At 56.5% G+C, this 21,171-nt stretch overlaps 1 protein-coding gene across 1 annotated transcript in view; it reads left to right on the plus strand.

Annotated features, from left to right (window-relative positions):
- si:dkeyp-27e10.3 (UPF0606 protein KIAA1549) overlaps positions 1-21,171 on the plus strand; it is a 54,641-nt gene that overhangs the window by 17,596 nt on the left and 15,874 nt on the right. The window contains exons 2-9 of the mRNA XM_035402210.1: positions 8,746-10,322; positions 10,354-10,567; positions 11,157-11,245; positions 14,005-14,173; positions 15,158-15,288; positions 16,924-17,122; positions 17,929-17,988; positions 19,178-19,323. Of these exons, the coding sequence (XP_035258101.1) occupies positions 8,746-10,322; positions 10,354-10,567; positions 11,157-11,245; positions 14,005-14,173; positions 15,158-15,288; positions 16,924-17,122; positions 17,929-17,988; positions 19,178-19,323 (2,585 nt within the window). The remainder of the gene's footprint in view (positions 1-8,745; positions 10,323-10,353; positions 10,568-11,156; positions 11,246-14,004; positions 14,174-15,157; positions 15,289-16,923; positions 17,123-17,928; positions 17,989-19,177; positions 19,324-21,171) is intronic.

Consider the following 21,171-nt stretch of genomic DNA (forward strand, 5'->3'; position numbering starts at 1 on the left):
AATGTCGTACAGTAATAACAACGATAGGGTGCTTGGACCCTCAGTAAGTAGCCTAATGGGTGCGGGGTGGGGTTAGCAAATAATAGTGGTGATAAACAGCATGCATGTGTCTCTCTCCCTCTCTCTTTCCGTCTCTCTCTCTCTCACCGTCTCTCTGTCTCTCTCTCTGTCTCTCTCTCTCTCTCTCTGTCTCTCTCTCTCTCTCTCTCTCTCTCTCTCTCTCTCCGTCTCTCTGTCTCTCTCTCTCTCTCCCTCTCTCTCTCTCTCTCTCTCTCTCTCTCTCTCTCTCCGTCTCTCTGTCTCTCTCTCTCTCCGTCTCTCTGTCTCTCTCTCTCTCTCTCTCTGTCTCTCTCTCTCTCTCTCTCTGTCTCTCTCTCTCTCTCCGTTTGTCACTCCCTTTGGTAAAACCAGAAAAAAAAAACGAAAAAAGAAGTGGGTGAATATTTGACGGGGGCGCGGACGTGACCTGAAGCAGGCCCGGTGTGGCGGTCCTCCCAGGCCTGTCCCAGAAGCCCTCGCGCCGGTCGCTACCCAGACTCCGTAACCGACGTCCGAGCTGCCGCTAATGCTAGCGTTAATCAGCCCCCCCCCCCCCCCCCCCGGCTTCCTGCCGACTCCTCTCCCGACAGCACTGCCCATGAACCCCACGCCTCCCCCCCCCCCAACGCTCCTCCGACGGGGGCGCCCCGAGGACGCTGTACGGTGCGGTCCGTCCTTCGTCCTCCTCCTCCTCCTCCTCCTCCGCCTGGCGGGCTGGTGTTTTTATTACTCACAGGCTTGGCCCGGTGCTGCTCCCAGATTATTCACTTCAGCGGAACAGCTCCTCCAAACAAAGGTCTTTGAGTTTACGCCTGTTGTTCTGTGGTACTGAGAGGGAGGGGGGGGCGTCCGGGGCGCTGTCTGGAAATGAGTAAACCCTTTGGCTTGGATTGGTATGACGGCGGGGGGAGGGGGGCGGGGGGAAGTGGGGGGGGGGTCGGAGCAGGACGATTCGTCGGCGGTGTTTCGCAGCGCGGTCAGTGACTCCCCCCCCCCCCCCCCCTCCCCCGACCCGCTAGGTTTGCCGTTACGGTCAGCCGAAGGTTAAAGGTCTCTCCGTAACCATGGTCACCCGGTGCCCTGATGCCGGGCAGGCTAACATACAGGCCTCTTGGCACGACTACGTTTGATGTGGAAATTGCATCGTGGGTAATCGGCGGCATATGCAACCGCCGTTATTACCCGCCAAGAATTCGTGGACAAGGAAGTATTGCAGCATCACGCATTCCCCAAATATCTGGCATCAGATCTATGTTTTTTTTTTTTGTTTGTTTGTTTTTTGGTTGTAGGAGCAGCGTTCAGAACGCAAGCTCCTGTTGTGACCTTTTGATCCGTACCACATTCCTGCTGTTAGCGTTAGCCGTGTTCCGCGTTTAGCTTAATACTTATCTGTCTAAACCATTTGTAATTACTGTTTTCCAGTAAAAAAAGAACATCAAACTCAACCACACAAGATGCAAAGTTAGTTAGCCGTATGCTGGTATGATTGTTTAAAAGAGTGTTAAAAACTGTTGTTTTTCACGTTTGAGTTGACGTCGGGAGTTTTACCACGCTCCCTTAAAGAGCCGTAAAGATGAAGGGAGCGTGGGAGCAGCCGCGTCCCCAACCCGGTCGCCGTTCGGGGCTTTTTAAGGCCGAGCTCCCTTTCTTCTCTTCTTCTCTTCCCTCTTTTTTCCTTTTTTTTTTTTTTTTTTTTTTGTCGGGTCGTTTTCGAAAAAATGAGGCCCCGCGCGCTCACGCGAGCGGCGGTCGGCCCGGAGACCCCCGGGTCGGTGATGTCACCGGGCGCGGACGAGGGGGGGCTCGGGCGTTCCTCCCGAACGCCCCCCCCCCCTCTTGTCGGTACCAGGCGCCTCGCGGCGCGGATTCGGGGGGGTTTCCGTCACTTCCTGTCTCTCCCCTCTCGTCGCCTCCCCCCTTGCTCTTGGCTCGGTAGCACCTCCCCCCACCCCCCCCCCCCCCCCCCACCCCCCCCCCCTCCCTTTCCGAAAACCGGCTCAGGGCCGCCGCTGCCGCCATCGCAGACGCGGTGATGTTCGACAACAGCTATTTTCTCCTGGCAGGGTAAGCGGTTAGCCGCGCACACTGAGCCCTGCTGGAGCAGAGGCACGCGGTAACGAAGCCTGCCTGCTCTGCCCCCGCCAAGGAGCTGGGGGGGGGGGGGTGGGGGGGGTTATGCAACGAACCTCTCCCCCAAAAAAACAAAAACAAAAGTGTTTTTTATATTTTTAAAAATATATTCAAACCAGGCCTGGTAATGCAGTGAAGGTCAGGCCAATGAACGGACAAATAAAGGTGAGCCTGAACAGACAAACCTGCTGAATAAAAGTCAAACGTGGTGTAGAACAGGCGGGCGGGCCTGAGGGTGTGGTGACGCACGGGAGCTTTGCTCAAGTTCATGTTCACGGCCTTAGATTACTGGCCTGTTTCGTTCAGACCTTCATCCCAGTATTGAGCCTCTATTTCATCCAACACAAACACACACAGGCACACGCAGACATGCACACACAGTCACTCACACACACACACAGACACATACACACACAAACACACACGCACACAGGCACACGCAGACATACACACACAGTCACTCACACATACACACAGACACATACACACACAAACACACACGCACACACATACACAGGCACACGCAGACATACAAACACAGTCACTCACACACACACACACAGACACATACACACACAAACACACACACACACAGGCACACGCAGACATGCACACACAGTCATTCACACACAGACACATACACACAAAAACACACACACGCACACAGACACATGCAGACATACACACACAGTCACTCACACACACACACACACACATACAAACAGACACATACACACACAAACACACACACACACACAGTCACTCTCACTCACACACACACACACACAGACATAGATGCACAGACACACACACACACACGTTGTACTGTGCTGGTTGTCCACGGGCAGGGTGTCACTATGTGGAGGGGCGACCATCTGGCTCTCTGTCCACGGGGGGGGGGGGGGGGAGGGGGCTGGGGCGGGGGGGGGCAGGCTGCGTAACCGAGCCTCACCTGAGCGTGTGTTTGGGAGCGGGCCATAGGAACACCACACACCAGCACCTTCTAGTGTGTTCTGTGCACCATGTCTTACAGCAGCCACTGGTGTCTCTCCCCCTGCCTCATATCTGTGGGTACTCCTACCCTTTTCCTCTTTCTACCTCTCTGTTCCTCTCTCTTTCTTTTCCCCCTCTGTCTCCCTCTATCCTTCCCTCCCCTCCCCCTCTCCCTCTCTCTCTCTCTCTCTCACTTTCTCTCTCTCTCTCTCCCCCTCTCTCCCCCTCTCTCTCTCTCTCTCTCTCCCCCTCTCTTCTCTCACTCTCTCGCTTTCTCTGCATTTTAATCATGGCTTTGAAGTTTTCCCATTCAGGAGCTTGTGTGTGCAGACCAGGTTAATGAATATTGGTAATGAAGGATCGGGGGGGGGGGCATCGAACGCCAAAATGGCGGAGCGTGTCCTTCCTGGCCGGCCGAAATAATCCGGCGTGCGATTCGTCCGGGTCGCGTTAATCGACCGCCGCCTTCGTCCTCTCGTTGTAAGACTTTCCGCAAATTAAAAAAAAAAAAAAATGAACCGGAAACGGGCCGGTGGCCCGAGACCTGAAACTCCTGAGGCTCTGAAACGGAAAAAAAAACATTTAGAAAATATGGTAAATGGTAAATGGACTGCATTTATATAGCGCTTTCATCCAAAGCGCTTTACAATTGATGCCTCTCATTCGCCAGAGCAGTTAGGGGTTTAGGGGTTAGGTGTCTTGCTCAAGGACACTTCGACACGCCCAGGGTGGGGTTTGAACCGGCAACCCTCCGACTATGTCGCCCACAAAATACGTTTGTGCTCGGTTTTTTCGTTATTACAGACGTTCCGTATTATTAACAGGGCTGTTATGTAATATTAAACGATGCTTTATTGCTGCAATACAGACGTTTGGACCGGTTTGGGGAGGGGAGTTCGCGTGGGACGTCTGTTGCCCGGGCGACCGGTGTTTACCCCGTCACCCGATATTCACGGGCGTCGCCCGATGTCCCAGGAGGGGCGCGGGTCCGCTCACCTGCTGGACCCGGGGACAATGCGCGTCCGCTGGCGCGTGGCGGGGGCGCGGGGGGGGGGGGAGGGGAACAGGTGGCAGGTCGGGGGCGCTCCTCCGTCCCCTTTTTTGTCCGCTCCGGCGTGGTTTGTGACGTCAGCCCCACCCCCGCCCCCGCGCCGGCCCACGGCCTGTCTGTCACGCCTGTGTCCCTCTGTCATCGCTTGCCTCCAGACCCCCCCCCCCCCACCCCCGCCCCCTCACGCTTAATTATTAACCATTCGCTGACAAGGAATACTCCTCTTTATGGAGAATTGCAGCAGCATGAAGCGGTGTGCTCAAAAGTCCCATTTCCAAATTATTATTCTTTTTTTTTATGTCTGCAGAGGGGGCTACAGACAGATTTTGCCACTGAGCTAATTCAGCTGCGATGTGCTGAACATCCACGTCGAAATCTGCAATATGTTTTCACATTTTTTGCCCTCCCGTTCGGTCCCTGTCAAACAAAGAAAGAAGTAATACTTCTAGATAGATACTAGGATAGATACTTCCTTGCCTGACCGCGCCTTCCCCGCATGCACCATGACGCCACTAATTCCATGGTTGGATGTGTGGAGACAAGGTCACAGAACTCGCCGACTGCCCCTAGGGCTCCCTGTGATTGGCTGTGTAGCGGAAATGCATTGTGGGGGCCCTTCCCTGGCCTCGGCCCTGCAGAATCCGTGGGCGGATGGGGGGGGGTGGTGGGGGGGCGGTCCTCTCTTCGTTCAGGATAGCTAATTATGCCTGAACCTGGCCTCGGTGCTCAGCGTTAGCCTAGCGCTATATATATATATATATATGCAATCATTACCACTTCACTGCTGTTCTGTGTCAGCACCATCTGGCTCCATTCCTTTCCCTGCTCGCTTCCTTCTGTCAGTGCTCCTCTGGTGTAGCGCACCGCCCGAAAGCAGCCTTTTACGTTCTGACACGGTCGGCCGTTCTTCGCACGACTTCGGCCCCGGCCGGTTTTGAAAGACGACATCATTTCCCTTTTGAGGGCGGGACTTCCTGTTAGCTTCAGTTCCTCTGACGGTGCGCCGCGATGGCGACAGCACGTACCTGAAGCGCCGCGTCGCGTAAAATAAGCGTGAAACGTGAGGAACGCGCGGTCGCAAAAGCCGCTTGAAAGCTACGCGGACGGCGTAGCATCAGGAGCGGAAACGCCGCGCGTACGACAACGCGCACGGAGAAGGTTGGAGCTTCGGCGGGGGAGAGCTGAGACTGAATGTGCTGAGTGTGATGGCAGCGTCGAGGCCCCCCCCCCCCCACCCCCCGGCGGGAACGGGGCCCACTTCGGGGACGCCTCACCGTTAATTAGGACTGAGCGTAACCTAAGCGGGACGAGCGTGGCCCAGAGCGCGCGCGAGAGAGCGCCTTTAAAAAGCTCCCCCGTCCAGCGCGGCAGCGCACGGGCGACTGCGGTGGAGTCGGCCTCCCCCCCCGCCCCCCCCCCCCTCCCCAAGCGAGGCTGGTTCTCCTGCGTGGGCCCCCAGGCAAATCGAGCGGGAGTTCCCCTCTCGTGCAGTTTCATTGGCTGACCCCGGCGTCGCTCAGCGACAAAGGAGGGTCACCCGGGGGGGAAAGAGGTCAGGTCGAGTCCGCTGTCAGCTGAGCCTGTGTGTCAGACCCTCTGGTACTGACAACCAGAGCACGGTCCGTCCCTCTCTCTCTGCGCACGCCCGCCCGCAGGCACTGTCCTTCCTCTGTACCGTGAGATGTGTAGGATTGCCTGCCAGCTCAAATCGGTCCCTAGAAGGTGCTTTGTCTCGACTCGCAAAACAGCAGTAAGTTTTTTACCCAGTTAATGCGGTCCGGCCTTCTTCAGACGCTTTTGGCGTTCCGTGCCTCCTGTTCACACTGAAACGCGACCGTTCTGAGTTTCCCCGGGCAGCGCCCAGTAGCGCCTCCCTCTGGGTTCCAAGGGCAGCAGAACGGATATCACGTTTCAGGGGGTCTGCACCGTGCCGTGAGTTACTTGAAAGTTCCCCTCGGTTCACCCGTCACAGTTTGCGACTTGGACGGCGATGCGAAGGTTAGCCGGTGGCGGACGGCCGCGACTGCGTCACGGTCCGCACCGTTGCAAAATAATTCGCCGAAGCAGCGCTCAGCTAAAATCTTTTTTTTTTTTTTCATCCTAGCCGGACGATTGGCTAAATCCTGTTCTGGCTGTCCGCCCTGTACAGGAGAGATCGAGGAGCTGGCTCGTGGGTTTGTTTTTCAACGAGGGGAGACGGCCGCACAAACGCCCCCCCCCCCCCCCCCCCCCCCCCCCCCCCCCCCCGCACCCCCCCCCCCGGCCGAAGGTCACGCGGTGGATTAGCTCGGCTCGCCGTCACCCGCGTCCCAATAAATTACCCACAGTTCCCCTGGGAGGCTGCGGTTGGCCCGTTACACCAGAGGCGTCTGGAGCGAACGCGGTAGTCAAGTGCTTCAGCTGAGCGGGAATTGGAGCAAAGGAGAGGAGGGAGAGTTCTAAGCGTGCGAGCAGAGCAAAAGAGCAGGAAGAGAACTAATGGATCCAGTCACGCCCTAAAATATAGAAATTATGACGTGGGTCGGAGTGTAGCACAGTGGGTAAGGAACCGGGCTTGTAACCGAAAGGTCGTAGGTTCGATTCCCGGGTAGGGACACTGCCGTTGTACCCTTGAGCAAGGTACTTAACCTGCATTGCTTCAGTATATATCCAGCTGTATAAATGGATACAATGTAAAAATGCTATGTAAAAAAGTTGTGTAAGTTGCTCTGGATAAGAGCGTCTGCTAAATGCCTGTAATGTAATGTAATGGGTCACTTGTGTGAGACTGCTCGGCGTGCGTAATATAAAATGGTGAAGCCTCAGAGTAAATTTCGTTTGGAAATAGCCTACATTTCCCTCTGAATTGCCATAGCCTAGTATTAATTTTTCACTGAGGCAACAGATGGAATGAGGACTCGAACAGGCTAATTGTAATCTGATAGTTACACGCCGAATTAGCTCTGCGGGCCAAGGATGACACTTCATTTGAATATGGAATTTGCGAGCTTTTAGCTACGATGTAATAATTAGCCTGCTAGCTATTAGAATAGTCATATTAGCATGACGCGTTTCAGTGCTGAAGGCTAAGGTGCTTCGGAAAAGGGGAATATATTACTGAGACAGAGGCTGATTGCTTTGTGTCTTTTTCCTTTTTCATTGTTTGTTGGCCTGAGGTGGGCTAACTGTCGTTCCACGCCGCTTGTTCTGAATTGTTTTTTTGTTTTTTTTAAACCGTTTGGTGAAACGGCGCGTTAGCAGCACGATAGCACGGCTAACGCGGGCTAATTAAGAGGCGACAATCTCGGCCAGACACCCTGGAGGCTTCTAGAAGTAGCTCGCGTGCGAACGAAGGGAGGCTTCGCGCCTGGTTTCCGTTCGACGTCGCTAAAAAACCACAGAGTAAATATTAACAAGCGCGGCCTAGCGTGCGCGTTTATTCGGTGGTGTAAAGTCGTGCTTGGTTGTGTGTCCCGCGCTTTGCGTTTATTGTATGCGCTGGGGATTCTGGGACAGTTAGGGATATTTGTTCCGTGGAAGGTGCCGGAGGGAGGCCTAGCTGGTCTGGCTGCCTCCCTCAATTCCGACCTCAAAAACAATCTGTTAGCACGATGCTATTTCGTCGTTGCGCCCGTGACATTTCGGCGTGCACTGCCGTACTGAGAGGGACCGATGCGACGTTTCGCTGCAGACGAGGAGTCGTCAGGTTGACGGATACGGAGGCTTTCTGGGTCGGTACTGTAGGATCAAAGGAAGTGAATGGAGGAGAGAGGATATCATTAATTATTTGGGTGGTTTATGTGTGTGCGTGCGTGTGTGAATGCGCGCTCGTGTGTGTGTGTGCCTGTGTGTGTGTGTGTGTGTGTGTGTGTGTGTATGTGCCTGTGCCTGTGCCTGTGCCTGTGTGTGTGTGTGTGTGTGTGCCTGTGTGTGTGTGTGCGTGTGTGTGTCTGTCTGTGTTATAAAAATGACTTCTTAACATTCTCCCATTGCGTCAACCTTTTAACCCGTTTCAACGCGATTGCGTGAAGATAAACGCGTGATGGGCGTGTCCGGAACGACGACGACGATGATGATGTTCCTTCCTCCCCCAGCTTCCCGCTCTTCTCTTCATTCTCAGTTGATTTATTTCCCTGCGCTCTGACTTTGGGCTAGCGCTCTCCCTCCCCCCCCCCCCCCCCCCCCCCCCCCCCCGGTGCAGACGGGAAGCGGGCGTGGCCGACCCCCGAGAGCCTCCTCTCGCACGTCCTCGGCGTCCGATTAAAAACCCGTTCGGCGGCGAGCTCCCGTCGTCCCGCCCGTCCGGCCGCGACGCACTCGGGTTCTTCCCCCAAACGACCGACGCAGCCCTGCCGCCCCTCCCTTTGTATTTTACGAGGGCGAGGAGAGCGCCGGAAGGGCGTAGAAACCGGCCAATCGTTCGGCTGGCGTGAGCGCGGGGTGTTTCCGATCCGCCGCGGTTTCGTCGTTCAAAGATTTTCTCTCAAGGTTTGGTCTTTCTTCCCGCTCGAGGCTTTGGTGATAAATATTTGTTTGCTTTTCCTTTTCCCCAGACGCGCGTCCTCTGGCTGCGGGCGAGCCTGAGGGGGCTGTCGCCACGGCGCTAAGGACAGAGGCTCCCATTGGCTCGGCACAGGCCGGCGGTCCCACGCTTGCCGATCTGGGCCCGTCTCCGTCTCAGCGCGCCGAAGCCCCCTCCGCAGGCCCTCTCCCCGCCCCTCCCCTGGGCTCCGCAGGCTCGGAGGGGCGGCCCGGGGGTTCTCCCGAAACCCCCTTGGGACGCACGTGGACCCCGCACCCGAACCCGAGTTTGCCCGCCCCCCGGGACGCCCCGTCGTCCGGTCCGGATTCGGCGGCAGCCGCGGGACGCCCTCCCGACGCGCCCGCGGCTAATTTCGGCACCCCTCCCTCGCGCACCGCCCGCTCGGCGGCCACGCCTCCCCCGCTGACCCCCGGCGGCGGCCAGCGCGGCACGGTAACGTCAGCTCCGCCCAGAGAAGGTGCCGGAACCGAGGAGAGCGCCGGCCACGCCTCTCCCGGGACAGCGGGAGGGCCCCTTCCCGTCGACGACCCCGCCCTCAGCGACGCCGCTCACGGCATCCACCTGCTCCTGAACCCGCCGGAGGTGCCGGCCCCGAGCCCGGGGCCCTTCGCCGGGCCGCCGCCCCGCGCCACCGGCCGGCCCGCGCCCGCTCCCGGGCCCACCCTGGCCCCCGAGCCGGAGGAGCTCCGCCCGAGCCGCGCCTCGGAGGACGACGACTGGGGCTCCGGCGACTACCTGGAGACCATGTCCTTCCCGGGGGGCCCCGAGGGGGAGGAGTTCCCCCCGGCCACCAGCCTGCCGGCCGACGCCTACGACCAGGAGGACTGGAGCACCGAGGCTTACGACACGTCCTTCCCCACCCGGGCCGTCCCGCCCCTCTCCTCCCTGCGTGTCTCCGCCTCCCCCCCCGCCTTCACCGCGTCCCACGGCCGCCCCCCTCCTCCTCCTCCTTCGGTCGCGCCCCGGGGCGGTCCGGACGAGGGCTCGGAGCCGGACTGGCCCGACGCCTACACGGCGGAGCCCACCGAGGTCCTCCTGCCGGACATGAACAGCCTGGAGTACTACACCACGCTGCTGGCCAAGGAGAACGCCAGCGCCGCCCGGCGCAACCTCACGTCCCCCTGGCCCGCCCCGCCCCGGCCGCCGCCGCCGTCGTCGTCGTCCCCGCCGACCCCTCACATCCGGCCCACCGGCTCCCTGGGGCTCGCCGCGCCGACCGCCTCGGCCAACGGCTCCGGGGGGGCGGAGGAGGAGTCCTCCTGGGATGATTCGGGCTCGGGGGCCCCCGCCAGGCCGGTCCCGAACGGGTCGGAGCCGGCGCTGGAGCCCTCGGTGGCGCCCGCGCCCTCCATGACGCTCTCCGCCTCTCTCTGGGGAGGTCAGGTCTCCGCGGCGCCGACGCCGTCGCCCGGGGAGACCGGCAGCTCCACCTCGGTCCGCCCCGCCGCCTCCTCCCCGGACGGCGGGTGGATCATCTCCCCCACCTCCGTGGAGACGGACCTCCGCCCCACGGCGAGCGTCGCCACCCACGCCACGCCGGCGCTGGGGGCCTCCTCCCTGTCCCCCGCCGGCGCCAGCTCCCCCCCTCCCCCCCCCCGCCGACCAGGGCGCCGCCGCCGCCTCGGGGGCCACCACGACGGGCGCCGACCGCCCCGGCGGGACCGCGGGCAAAAACGCCGAAACTCCCTCCGCCTCGTCTCCCGGCAGAACCACCCCGCTGACGACCACCACCGGCGGGCCTTCAGTTGTGACCCCCAAGGCCCCCCTGTCCTCACCGCCTCGCCAGTACCTCTGCAACGTCACCAAACTCGAGACGTACTCGGTCAAAGTGGGTGAGTCCGTTTTTTTTTTTTTTTTACGGCTACCTCTCACATCGGACGCGTTTATTCCTGTGTGTACGTTACATTACATTACATTACAGGCATTTGGCAGACGCTCTTATCCAGAGCGACGTACAACACAGTGTAATAACCATAACCAGGAACAAGTATGACGAAAACCCCTAGAGAGAAGCACCGGTCCAAGTGCAGGGAACAACCGCATAGTTCAACTTGGACCCTGAAGGTTAAACTGATTAACGCTAACACAAACGAGAACGGCAACAACGCAGTCTATGGAAAAAATACAAGTAGTAGTTAGTAGGTAGTAGCTACCTCTCATATTGGACGCGTTTATTCCTGCGTGTGGTCTTAGCTTTTAGGCGAATGCATTATTGTTTATTGCCAAGGCGAGTGTTTATGGAGCATAATATTTGCAGGAAGGTTGTTTTGCGTTTATGCGATTTAAAACCCTGTGTCAGCTTTTACGTGGCGTGATATTTGGGTGCGTGCTGTGTGTGTTCATAAGCGACCATTTTGTGAGTCTGTGATATATGACCTCTCCCGACGCATTCTAAACGTGTTGTGAACGTCTCCCCACCAGACCTTCCCCCGGGGTCCACCGTGGGCTTCGCCAAGGCGCTCATCCGGGAGGTCCTGAAGGGGGAATTCAACCGGTCCGTGGAGCTGCAGGTACGGCTTCCGGGCGGAGCCTCGGAGGCGGAGGCTTCCGCACGCCTGTTCCAAGATGGCCGACCATGTTTTACAGAGCGGGGCAAATTAATACGTGTTTCATTTGTCGAGTGTGTTTCTGTCTGCACTGGTTCTCCAGGCGTTCGAGTTTCCCATAGCTGTCGATCCAGAAGCCATGAATGCTATCAGTGGCTTTCCTTCACTTAACTCACGGTTTAGCGTAAGTGGTCTAGCCAGCGATTTCCAAAAATAATGAACAAAATGTTTGCACTTTAAAATAAAGATGCTCGTGTTTATTTTTATACTCTGCTCTACGGGCGAACGTTGGTTGAATCTTTGCCAGTTTTCTTGTAGACTGGGCACGTACTGCACAAAAGCAGGTAATTATTCACAAAGAGTTGGACAGGAATAGCTCTCGTGTGAGTGCCCAGTTTCCCCGTTGCTTAAAATGCAGGGTTTTCTGCCAGACTTCAGAAATGCTGGGCTGGCGTGCTTTGAGGTAATTTACTAGCGTGGCTATGTTCAGAGGCTAGCGTGGCTGGGTTCAGAGGCTAGCGTGGCTAGGTTCAGAGGCTACCATGGCTCGGTTCAGAGGCTATCGTGGCTATGTTCAGAGGCTAGCGTGGCTAGGTTCAGAGGCTAGCGTGGCTAGGTTCAGAGGCTAGCGTGGCTAGGTTCAGAGGCTACCGTGGCTAGGTTCAGAGGCTACCGTGGCTAGGGTCAGAGGCTAGCGTGGCTAGGTTCAGAGGCTAGCGTGGCTAGGTTCAGAGGCTAGCGTGGCTAGGTTCAGAGGCTACCGTGGCTAGGTTCAGAGGCTAGCGTGGCTAGGTTCAGAGGCTACCGTGGCTAGGTTCAGAGGCTAGCGTGGCTAGGTTCAGAGGCTAGTGTGGCTCTGCAGTGTTCAGGATCCTGGTCAACTCAACCGCCCTTACATTTGCACTTTATAATTACGGTACAAACTGTCAAATATTGGAGTGGTCAACCTTTTAATGTGAGCATCAACACAGCCCTCGCCAGGACACCATCTTTTGCTGAATAAATGCTCAGGGAGAATTCTGGAAGCCTAAGATCAGCGTGTAACGGCAGGTCGGCGTCTCTGGACAAGCGCAGCGGTCCGAGGCCTGGTTTTTTGTCTGGAGAGGACAGGGCCGGCGTGGACGGACGACAGCGTTGCCCGACGACGCTGCGACGGGCTGAGAGAGCAGGAAGCCCGTCGTCCGAGCCGACTGGCGTTCAGTCATCCAAGTCTATTCAAACCACGGCTGAAACGTCGCTCGCGTGCGCGCGCCTTTATTTGCTACTGCTGTTAGGAGCGGTTTCAGTTGAGCTTGGCGGGAAAACCGCCTCTTTGTCAGCCTTACCCACGACACGACAAGAAAAATCACTCGCAAGCTCGTAAACTCGATCTGTGTCGGCTTCGTTCGTTCGCCCTTATCGTGCTTTTCTCGGTCGACGGCAGTTTCTTTGACGTGGCCACGCGTGTTTTTTTTTTTAGCACCTCAGCTTAGAACGGGTACATTTTTCGAGAGCGCGAGACTGACGGCCGTTCTTTTCGCTAACCGTTGTTAGCAAAAAACGGCTACGGGCAGCGGGTCCGGGTCGTTCTTGCGGCGCTAACGTTAGCGACGTCGCGGTCGTGCTTCGGCGTCGGAGGCAACGCTGCGAATTGTTGTCCGGGGTGGGGGGGGGGGGGGGGGGGGGGGGAAGTGTCCCTGAGGAGATGTTCTGATACGGGCGTCGTGATTTAAACCGTCGAGAAACATCCCAGCGGGGTCGCACACGCCCGCCTACAACTCCCACAGTGCACCGGGGCCGTCCTCGCTCACTTGCTGAGGTAAAATCAGAACGCCCATTCAAAAAATCCCTTTCTCTCCTGCTGGTGTGAAGGGAGGCGATGATGACGCCTTTCTTTTTTTAGACCGGGAGCTTGCTGACACAGTATCTAGAGAACAGCTGTGTGCTGTGTTAAATTTTTTTTGTTTTTCCACACACACGTACGTGTGGGTTTATTGCAACAAAAAAAAAAAAAAAGAAAACAATCCCTGTTTTTTTTTAGCCGGCTTGCCCTTTAAAGGTTGCTGCCAGCTTGGCTGATTGATTGATGCGTGGGGCTGTGCCGTTTGGTCAGCTGACCCTGAGGTCACTCGGCGAGCGACAGACCCGTAGGCCCCGCCCACGGCGGTTCCACCGGAGCCGTCGGTGCGCTTCACGTAACGGTTCGTCGTCGTTCGGGGAATTTTTCGAGCGCCCCCGACGACGGGCGCCCCCACCGTTTGGCGGCCTGGCCGTTAAGAGTGGAGCGCGAGCTAAAGGAACGGAGTTTGTTTTGGCCGTGAGATCCCGCAGAGCTCGTTATCGCTCGAGCGCGTCGGTTGCGCCGCTTCCTCTGCGTTGTTTTTTTTTTAAATCAACGCGCCGCTTGGCTCCGGCTGGCTGGTTACGTGAGTCCTCCGGCCCACCCGCGCGTGGGGGGGTGGGGGGTGGGGGGGAGGGGTTTGGTTTACTCGGGCGGGCGTTTTCCTGTCTGCGTTATCTCCGTCCGTCTCCCAGATAAGTCGGAGCAGGAAGTCGGAAAGCGGCGACCTTTGACCCCCTGGGCTGATGTCTTCGGTCCTTTAATCTGTGGACAACAAACAAGAAGGGCGGACATGTCCGACAGGGAGATAAAAAGTGCAGAAAGTGTGTGTTTGTGTGTCTGTGTGCGCGTGTGTGTGTGTGTATCGTGGCGTGATGCGATGTCATTTTTCTCTCTCCCTCAGGTTCTGAAATCTCCGTCGGACTTTGTCTTCCGTGCGGTGTCGGGTTCCGTGGTCTATACGGCGATCGCGGTCATCAACGCCATCCGCCAGTCCGCCCGGATTTCCTCCGCTGGCCTGGCGGCCATGCCTGTAGTCGCCGTGCCGGACTACAAGTTCCAGGTTCACTCAGGTTGGTTCCCCATGGCAGCCAGCTCTTTTTACCCAGTCTGGGTATTCCAGACTTATATCTTACAAAACATCAGTGAACAGGATCATGAGACAATGTCATTTTTCACTGGTCAATATAAGAGTCAATGTCAACTACCAAAACCTGATTAAACAGTGGTGTTGGGGTCATAACCTGGTAAAGCAGCAGTGTTGGGGTCATAACCTGGTAAAGCAGTAGTGTTGGGGTCATAACTTGGTACAGCAGCAGTGTTGGGTCATAACCTGGTAAAGCAGTATTTTTGGGGTCATAAGCTGGTATAGCAGCAGTGTTGGGGTCATAAGCTGGTATAGCAGCAGTGTTGGGGTCATAACCTGGTAAAGCAGCAGTGTTGGGGTCATAACCTGGTAAAGCAGCAGTGTCATAACCTGTCGTAGCAATGGTGGGATCATAACCTTAAAGAAGCAGTAGTCATAAACTGGCATTGGGATAGTGTTGGGGTCATAACCTGCTAAAGCAGTAGTGTTGAGGTCATAACCTGTCATAGAAGCAGAGGGAGGTAACTGCAGGGCTAGGGGGCGCTGTAGAGCATGTAAAGAGGTTGGCGGTGGTGCCCTGTGCTCAGTCCCCTGTGCCTCCCTCTGCGCAGTCCTGTGCTCAGTTCCCCTGTGTCTCCCCTGCGCAGTGCTGTGCTCAGTTCCCCTGTGTCTCCCCTGCGCAGTGCTGTGCTCAGTTCCCCTGTGTCTCCCCTGCGCAGTGCTGTGCTCAGTTCCCCTGTGTCTCCCTCTGCGCAGTCCTGTGCTCAGTTCCCCTGTGTCTCCCCTGCGCAGTTCGTGCTCAGTTCCCCTGTGTCTCCCCTGCGCAGTCCTGTGCTCAGTTCCCCTGTGTCTCCCCTGCGCAGTTCGTGCTCAGTTCCCCTGTGTCTCCCCTGCGCAGTCCTGTGCTCAGTTCCCCTGTGTCTCCCCTGCGCAGTCCTGTGCTCAGTTCCCCTGTGTCTCCCCTGCGCAGTGCTGCAGTTCGTGCCCAGCCACGTGGACGTGCGCGTCTGCAGCTTCGGCGAGCGCGTGGAGAGGGGCCTGACCATGGCCTACGCCGAAGTGCGCCGGCGCTCCAACGAGTCCACCAACTTCAGCGTGCACGTGAGCGGGGGAGGGGCCGGGGGGAGGGAGGGAGGGGGAGAGGGAGGGAGAGACATGCCTCAAACAGGAAAAAAAGAGAGAGGGAGGGAGAGAGAGAGGGAAGGAGGGAGAGAGGGAGGGAGAGACATGCCTCAAACAGGAAAAAAGAGAGATGGAGGGAGGGAGAGAGAGAGGGAGGGAGAGAGGGGGAGAGGGAGGGAGGGAGAGAGGGAGGGAGGGAGGGAGGGAGAGGGAGGGGGGGGGAGGGAGAGACATGCCTCAAACAGGAAAAAAGAGAGAGGGAGAGAGAGAGGGAGGGAGAGAGGGAAGGGGAGACGGAGGGAGGGAGGGAGAGAGAGAGACATGTCTCAAACAGGAAAAAAAGAGAGGGAGAGAGAGAGGGAGGGAGGGTGGGAGGGTGGGAGGGAGGGAGAGACATGCCTCAAACAGGAAAAAAAGAGAGAGGGAGAGAAGGAGGGGAAGACGGAGGGAGAGGAGGGGAGGGAGGGAGAGACATGGCTCAAATCAGAGAAAAAGAGAGAGGGAGGGAGAGACATGCCTCAAACCAGAGAAAAAGAGAGAGGGCGCGCCTGAAAGGTTCTCCGTTCATTATCGCTCAGAGCGGGCGGGAGGGTGGGGGGGTTGGGCGTGCGAGGAGGAGAGGAGGGAGAGAAATCGACAGACAGGCGGGAGGGAGATGGATGGGAGCGGAGACAGAGAGAGGCAGTGAGAGGGAGAGACGGAGAGAGAGAGAGCGTGAAAGGAGGAGAGGGAGAAAGAGAGAGAGGCGCTTTCACGGCTCACACAGAAGCCGTGTGTGTTCCGGCTCCTCGGAGGTAAACAGCTGGGCTGTGGGGAAAAAAAGGAAAGGAAAGAAAAGAAACTTGTCTTTTTTTTTAACTCGTCCCGCCAGGCCACGCCAGGGGGAGAAACGACACATTGGTCTACGCCACTGCCGAACGCGGGTTTCTCCCCCCGCTGTGATCCCCCCCCCCCCCCCCCCGCTGGGCAAGGGGCAGACTGCCTCTCGTGAGGTTTCCTCCAAAATCACTGAGAGAGCAAAGGCAGTGAAAAACGTCTGAGATTATTACAGTCGTGCCCAGGAAAGGACTCGATCCTCTTAAAGGCATACTATGCAGGATTTTTTAAAAATTTTTTAGCCTTGCTGTGGTCCTGTTTGTACAATCAAATAAATCTCCTTACATTACATTTATTTGGCAGACGCTTTTATCCAAAGCGACGTACAAAAAGTGCATTTCATGGCCATAGACGACTGCTGAACACAGGTTCAGTAAGGTACAATACTTATTTTGTACAGCTATTTCTAGCCAAGAACACAGTTTGGTTCACACAGTGAACACTATTCAAACCTTCTCTGTTTTCAACCTCTACTATATATGTAGTTTTTTTTTTTTATTGAACGTAGAGTTTAATTGCGAAGACTTCAGGAGCAGTGAGGAAGGCTGAAATCGAGGTTGGGAAGGTCTCACGGAGCTGAATTAGGATTGGGAGTCTGTCGCCGCTGGTCTCCGCAGTGTTATCACGTAGGCCCGATCGCATTCGTTAAAGGTGACGGACGTGGCGGATGATATTTCGACGCGCTAGATTCTGTGCTTGCAGCGGTAATGGCGTTTTTTTTTTCCCTCTTCCGGACAGATCTTGAACGTCACGACGAGCGTGCCCAGGGCCCAGCGCCAGCAGAGGGCGCCGGTGGACATCACCTTCGCCGTGCGGGACGGCGGAGGCGGCGGCGGCGACTACCTGAGGGGCTCGGACGTGAGCGCCCACCTGCGGCTGCTCAACATGGTGGAGTTCAGCTTCTACCTGGGCTTCCCCGTGCTGCAGATCGCCGAGCGTGAGTCCCACCCCGCCCGCCCTGCCTGCCCTGCCCACCCCGCTGTCGCCGGGCAGAAAACTTCCAGGAGCTCCGTCCAGTGCAGAGGTGGACATTTAACAGGATAAGCTTCTCTCTGCTTCAGATTCATTAACCGGCACCCTCATGAACGCGGCCATTGGACCAGAGGTGGACATTCCCAGGGGTCATAAAGTAAAAAGTCCTGCCGTGTGTTTCATCCACCCCTGAACTCGGCCAGCTGAGTTAGCTCTACCTCCTGGCTGAGGAATGGTGCTCATCCAGCAAATCCAGGCGACTGGAACAAAATCCTGGGATGAACTTTCTTACTCTCTGAACCTGGATTGTCCAACCTCTGGTCCAGTGTCCACGTTCATGAGGGTGCCGGTTAATGAATCTGAAGCAGGGAGAAGCTTGTCCAGTTAGGGCACCGTTCTAACGTACGATTGGGCGCTTCGGTTCGGTATCAACTCCAGATTGCGCCCGTGCCAAGCCTGACTGTGCCGAGCCAATGGGAGGGCGGCGGTCAGCCGGAGTGACGGCGTCCCGTTGTGCGCCGGCGACCCCTGCTGGTCGACCGAGCGCCTGCAAGTTAAATCTGTTTAGCGGCTGTTCGGCGTCAGGCGGTTCGGGGGGGGGGGGGGGGGGGAGCGCCGACGCCTGTCTGCGCTGCCGTGACTACGGAGGCTGCGATGAACAGCGCGAGCGTGACTGGCCGCTCCTTCTTGGAGAGAAAAGGGCGAAACGTGTGTGAGGAGCGGCGTGTTTTTTGGACCGGCGTATTGATGTTGGCTTCTCTTTCCCTGCAGCGTTCCACTACCCGGAGCTGAACGTGACCCAGTTGCTGAGGTCATCGTGGGTCAGGACAGGTAGGCTGACTGTGCTGTTCTGTACAGAGTTTAGCGCCACCTGCTGTCAGGTGCAAAAGTACTTGTAAGCTCAAGCATGTCGGGGTTTGGAAAGAGATGTTTTTTGTTTCTGATTTTTCCCACAATTTGCTGATTATTATCAGTTCTGTGACTCTCTCCCTGTGCTGCTAGCTCTGTGACTCTCTCCCTGTGCTGTGTTAGCTCTGTGACTCTCTCCCTGTGCTGTTAGCTCTGTGACACTCTCCCTGTGCTGTTAGCTCTGTGACTTTCTCCCTGTGCTGTTAGCTCTGTGACTCTCTCTCCCTGTGCTGCTAGCTCTGTGACTCTCTCCCTGTGCTGCTAGCTCTGTGACTCTCTCCCTGTGCTGTGTTAGCTCTGTGACTCTCTCCCTGTGCTGTTAGCTCTGTGACTCTCTCTCCCTGTGCTGCTAGCTCTGTGACTCTCTCCCTGTGCTGTTAGCTCTGTGACACTCTCCCTGTGCTGTTAGCTCTGTGACTCTCTCCCTGTGCTGTTAGCTCTGCGACACTCTCCCTGTGCTGTTAGCTCTGTGACTTTCTCCCTGTGCTGTTAGCTGTGTGACTCTCTCCCTGTGCTGTTAGCTCTGTGACTCTCTCTCCCTGTGCTGCTAGCTCTGTGACTCTCTCTCCCTGTGCTGTTAGCTCTGTGACTCTCGCTGTGCTGTTAGCTGTGTGACTCTCTCCCTGTGCTGTTAGCTCTGTGACTCTCTCTCCCTGTGCTGTTAGCTCTGTGACTTTCTCCCTGTGCTGTTAGCTGTGTGACTCTCTCCCTGTGCTGTGTTAGCTCTGTAACTCTCCCTGTGCTGTGTTAGCTCTGTGACTCTCTCCCTGTGCTGTGTTAGCTCTGTGACTCTCTCCCTGTGCTGTTAGCTCTGTGACTCTCTCTCCCTGTGCTGTTAGCTCTGTGACTCTCTCTCCCTGTGCTGTGTTAGCTCTGTGACTCTCTCTCCCTGTGCTGTTAGCTCTGTGACTCTCTCTCCCTTTGCTGTGTTAGCTCTGTGACTCTCTCTCCCTGTGCTGTTAGCTCTGTGACTCTCTCCCTGTGCTGTGTTAGCTCTGTGACTCTCCCTGTGCTGTTAGCTCTGTGACTCTCTCCCTGTGCTGTGTTAGCTCTGTGACTCTCTCCCTGTGTTGTTAGCTCTGTGACTCTCTCTCCCTGTGCTGTGTGGCAGTATTGCTGGGCGTGCTGGACCAGCGGGTGAACGAGCGCACCTTCCAGGCCAAGATGGAGCGGCGCCTGGCCCAGCTGCTGGGGGAGGTGCTGGGGCTGGCGCGGCGCTGGAAGAGGGCCACCAGCGTGGGGAACAACAGCGTGCAGGTAAACACCCTAACAACAGTGCAGGTAAACACCCTAACAACAGCGTGCAGGTAAACACCCTAACAACAGTGTGCAGGTAAACACCCTAACAACAGTGCAGGTAAACTCCCTAACAACAGTGCAGGTAAACACCCTAACAACAGTGCAGGTAAACACCCTAACAACAGCGTGCAGGTAAACACCCTAACAACAGTGCAGGTAAACACCCTAACAACAGTGCAGGTAAACACCCTAACAACAGTGCAGGTAAACACCCTAACAACAGCGTGCAGGTAAACACCCTAACAACAGTGTGCAGGTAAACACCCTAACAACAGCGTGCAGGTAAACACCCTAACAACAGTGCAGGTAAACACCCTAACAACAGCGTGCAGGTAAACACCCTAACAACGGTGTGCAGATAAACACCCTAACAACAGTGTAGGTAAACACCCTAACAACAGTGTGCAGGTGAAGAGACTGACTGATCATTTGAACTTCAGTAAACTGGGATTTGTACTGTATCCAAACCCGACTACAGATAGCCGTTGTTTATTTACCCTAGGTATAGCTAGTTGTTTTGATTTGCAGAATCAGTATGCACTCGCAAAGAGGAAAATATCTCTTGCCTGCCCTGCCAAAAACAAGAAATAGGGCACTGGCACACAGCGCCACCCATAGGGCAGTCTGAGGTGTGTATGACTGCCATCAAACGGTCTTGGAACTTGCAGCTGTTGTCGTAGTAATGGCAGGACTATGAGTAGTTTGTCAGCAAATGGATATAGTAGTGTTAGCAGCTCTTAATAAGAATTGTATTTCTCGCTATTGGTGATGTGGGAGTGTCTGTAATCAGTAGTAGTTTCGTCTTTAACGGGTTTGATAGGCTGAGAGGCCAGCGACAGAAGCTCTTTGTGCTCTGCATTAGCTTTCCAGGGAAGACGCCGGTCGGGGGGTGCGGAGACCCATTTGGGATGCGGGCCGCCTTCGCTTCCTGTCTCCCCATTGGCCCGCCAAGCGGGCGCTTTCTCTCACCAACTCGCTTCCCTCCGCACCTGCTCGCCCTCCCCTCCCCCCCCCCACCCCCCCCACCCCCACCCCCCACCCCCTCCCGAAACCGTCCGAGGCCAAGGACAGGGTATCCATGGCAACGCGACCCGTGCAACCCAGTGCCCAAGTCGCTCCGAAACCCAGTTCCCCCCCCCCCCCCCCCTCCCCCCTCCCTCACAGCGCGCACAAGTAATGATAGCGGATCAATTATTAAACGCTATTCGCCTCCAGCCCTGAGTCATTATGAGGAAGCTAGGCTACGCCGGCTGTGGGCGGAGAGGGTTTATTAGAGGGCCGCTGGCGCTGACGGCGCTAAGAGGTTGCGGGTGATAAAACACCGGCTCTTGTTTCGAATAGCGTGTCTCTCCTCCCGGGCTCCGTGGGTAAAATTCTGTTTTTGCGTCACCGTTTCTGTTTGGCGAAGCCCTTACGGTTAGCCTCCATTCAGGTCTGCTATCCAGTGATCCATTACATTACATTACAGGCATTTAGCAGACGCTCTTATCCAGAGCGACTTACACAACTTTTACACAGCACTTTACATTGTATCCATTTATACAGCTGGATATATACTGAAGCAATGCAGGTTAAGTACCTTGCTCAAGGGTTCAACGGCAGTGTCCTTACCCGGGAATCGAACCTACGACCTTTCGGTTACAAGCCCAGTTCCTTACCCACTGTGCTACACTCTGTCCTACATCGCATGCTGAAGTGAAAGGGAGATCTTTCATTTTTATGATTTCTCGTTCGCTCGAGCGGTTTTGGCTTCCGCAAAAGTAAGGTTATGGCGATGAAGTCTCGTTTTGCTTTTTTTACTTACTT

The sequence above is a fragment of the Anguilla anguilla genome, chromosome 19 (genome assembly GCF_013347855.1).
Source record: "Anguilla anguilla isolate fAngAng1 chromosome 19, fAngAng1.pri, whole genome shotgun sequence".
NCBI classification, from domain to species: Eukaryota; Metazoa; Chordata; class Actinopteri; order Anguilliformes; family Anguillidae; genus Anguilla; species Anguilla anguilla.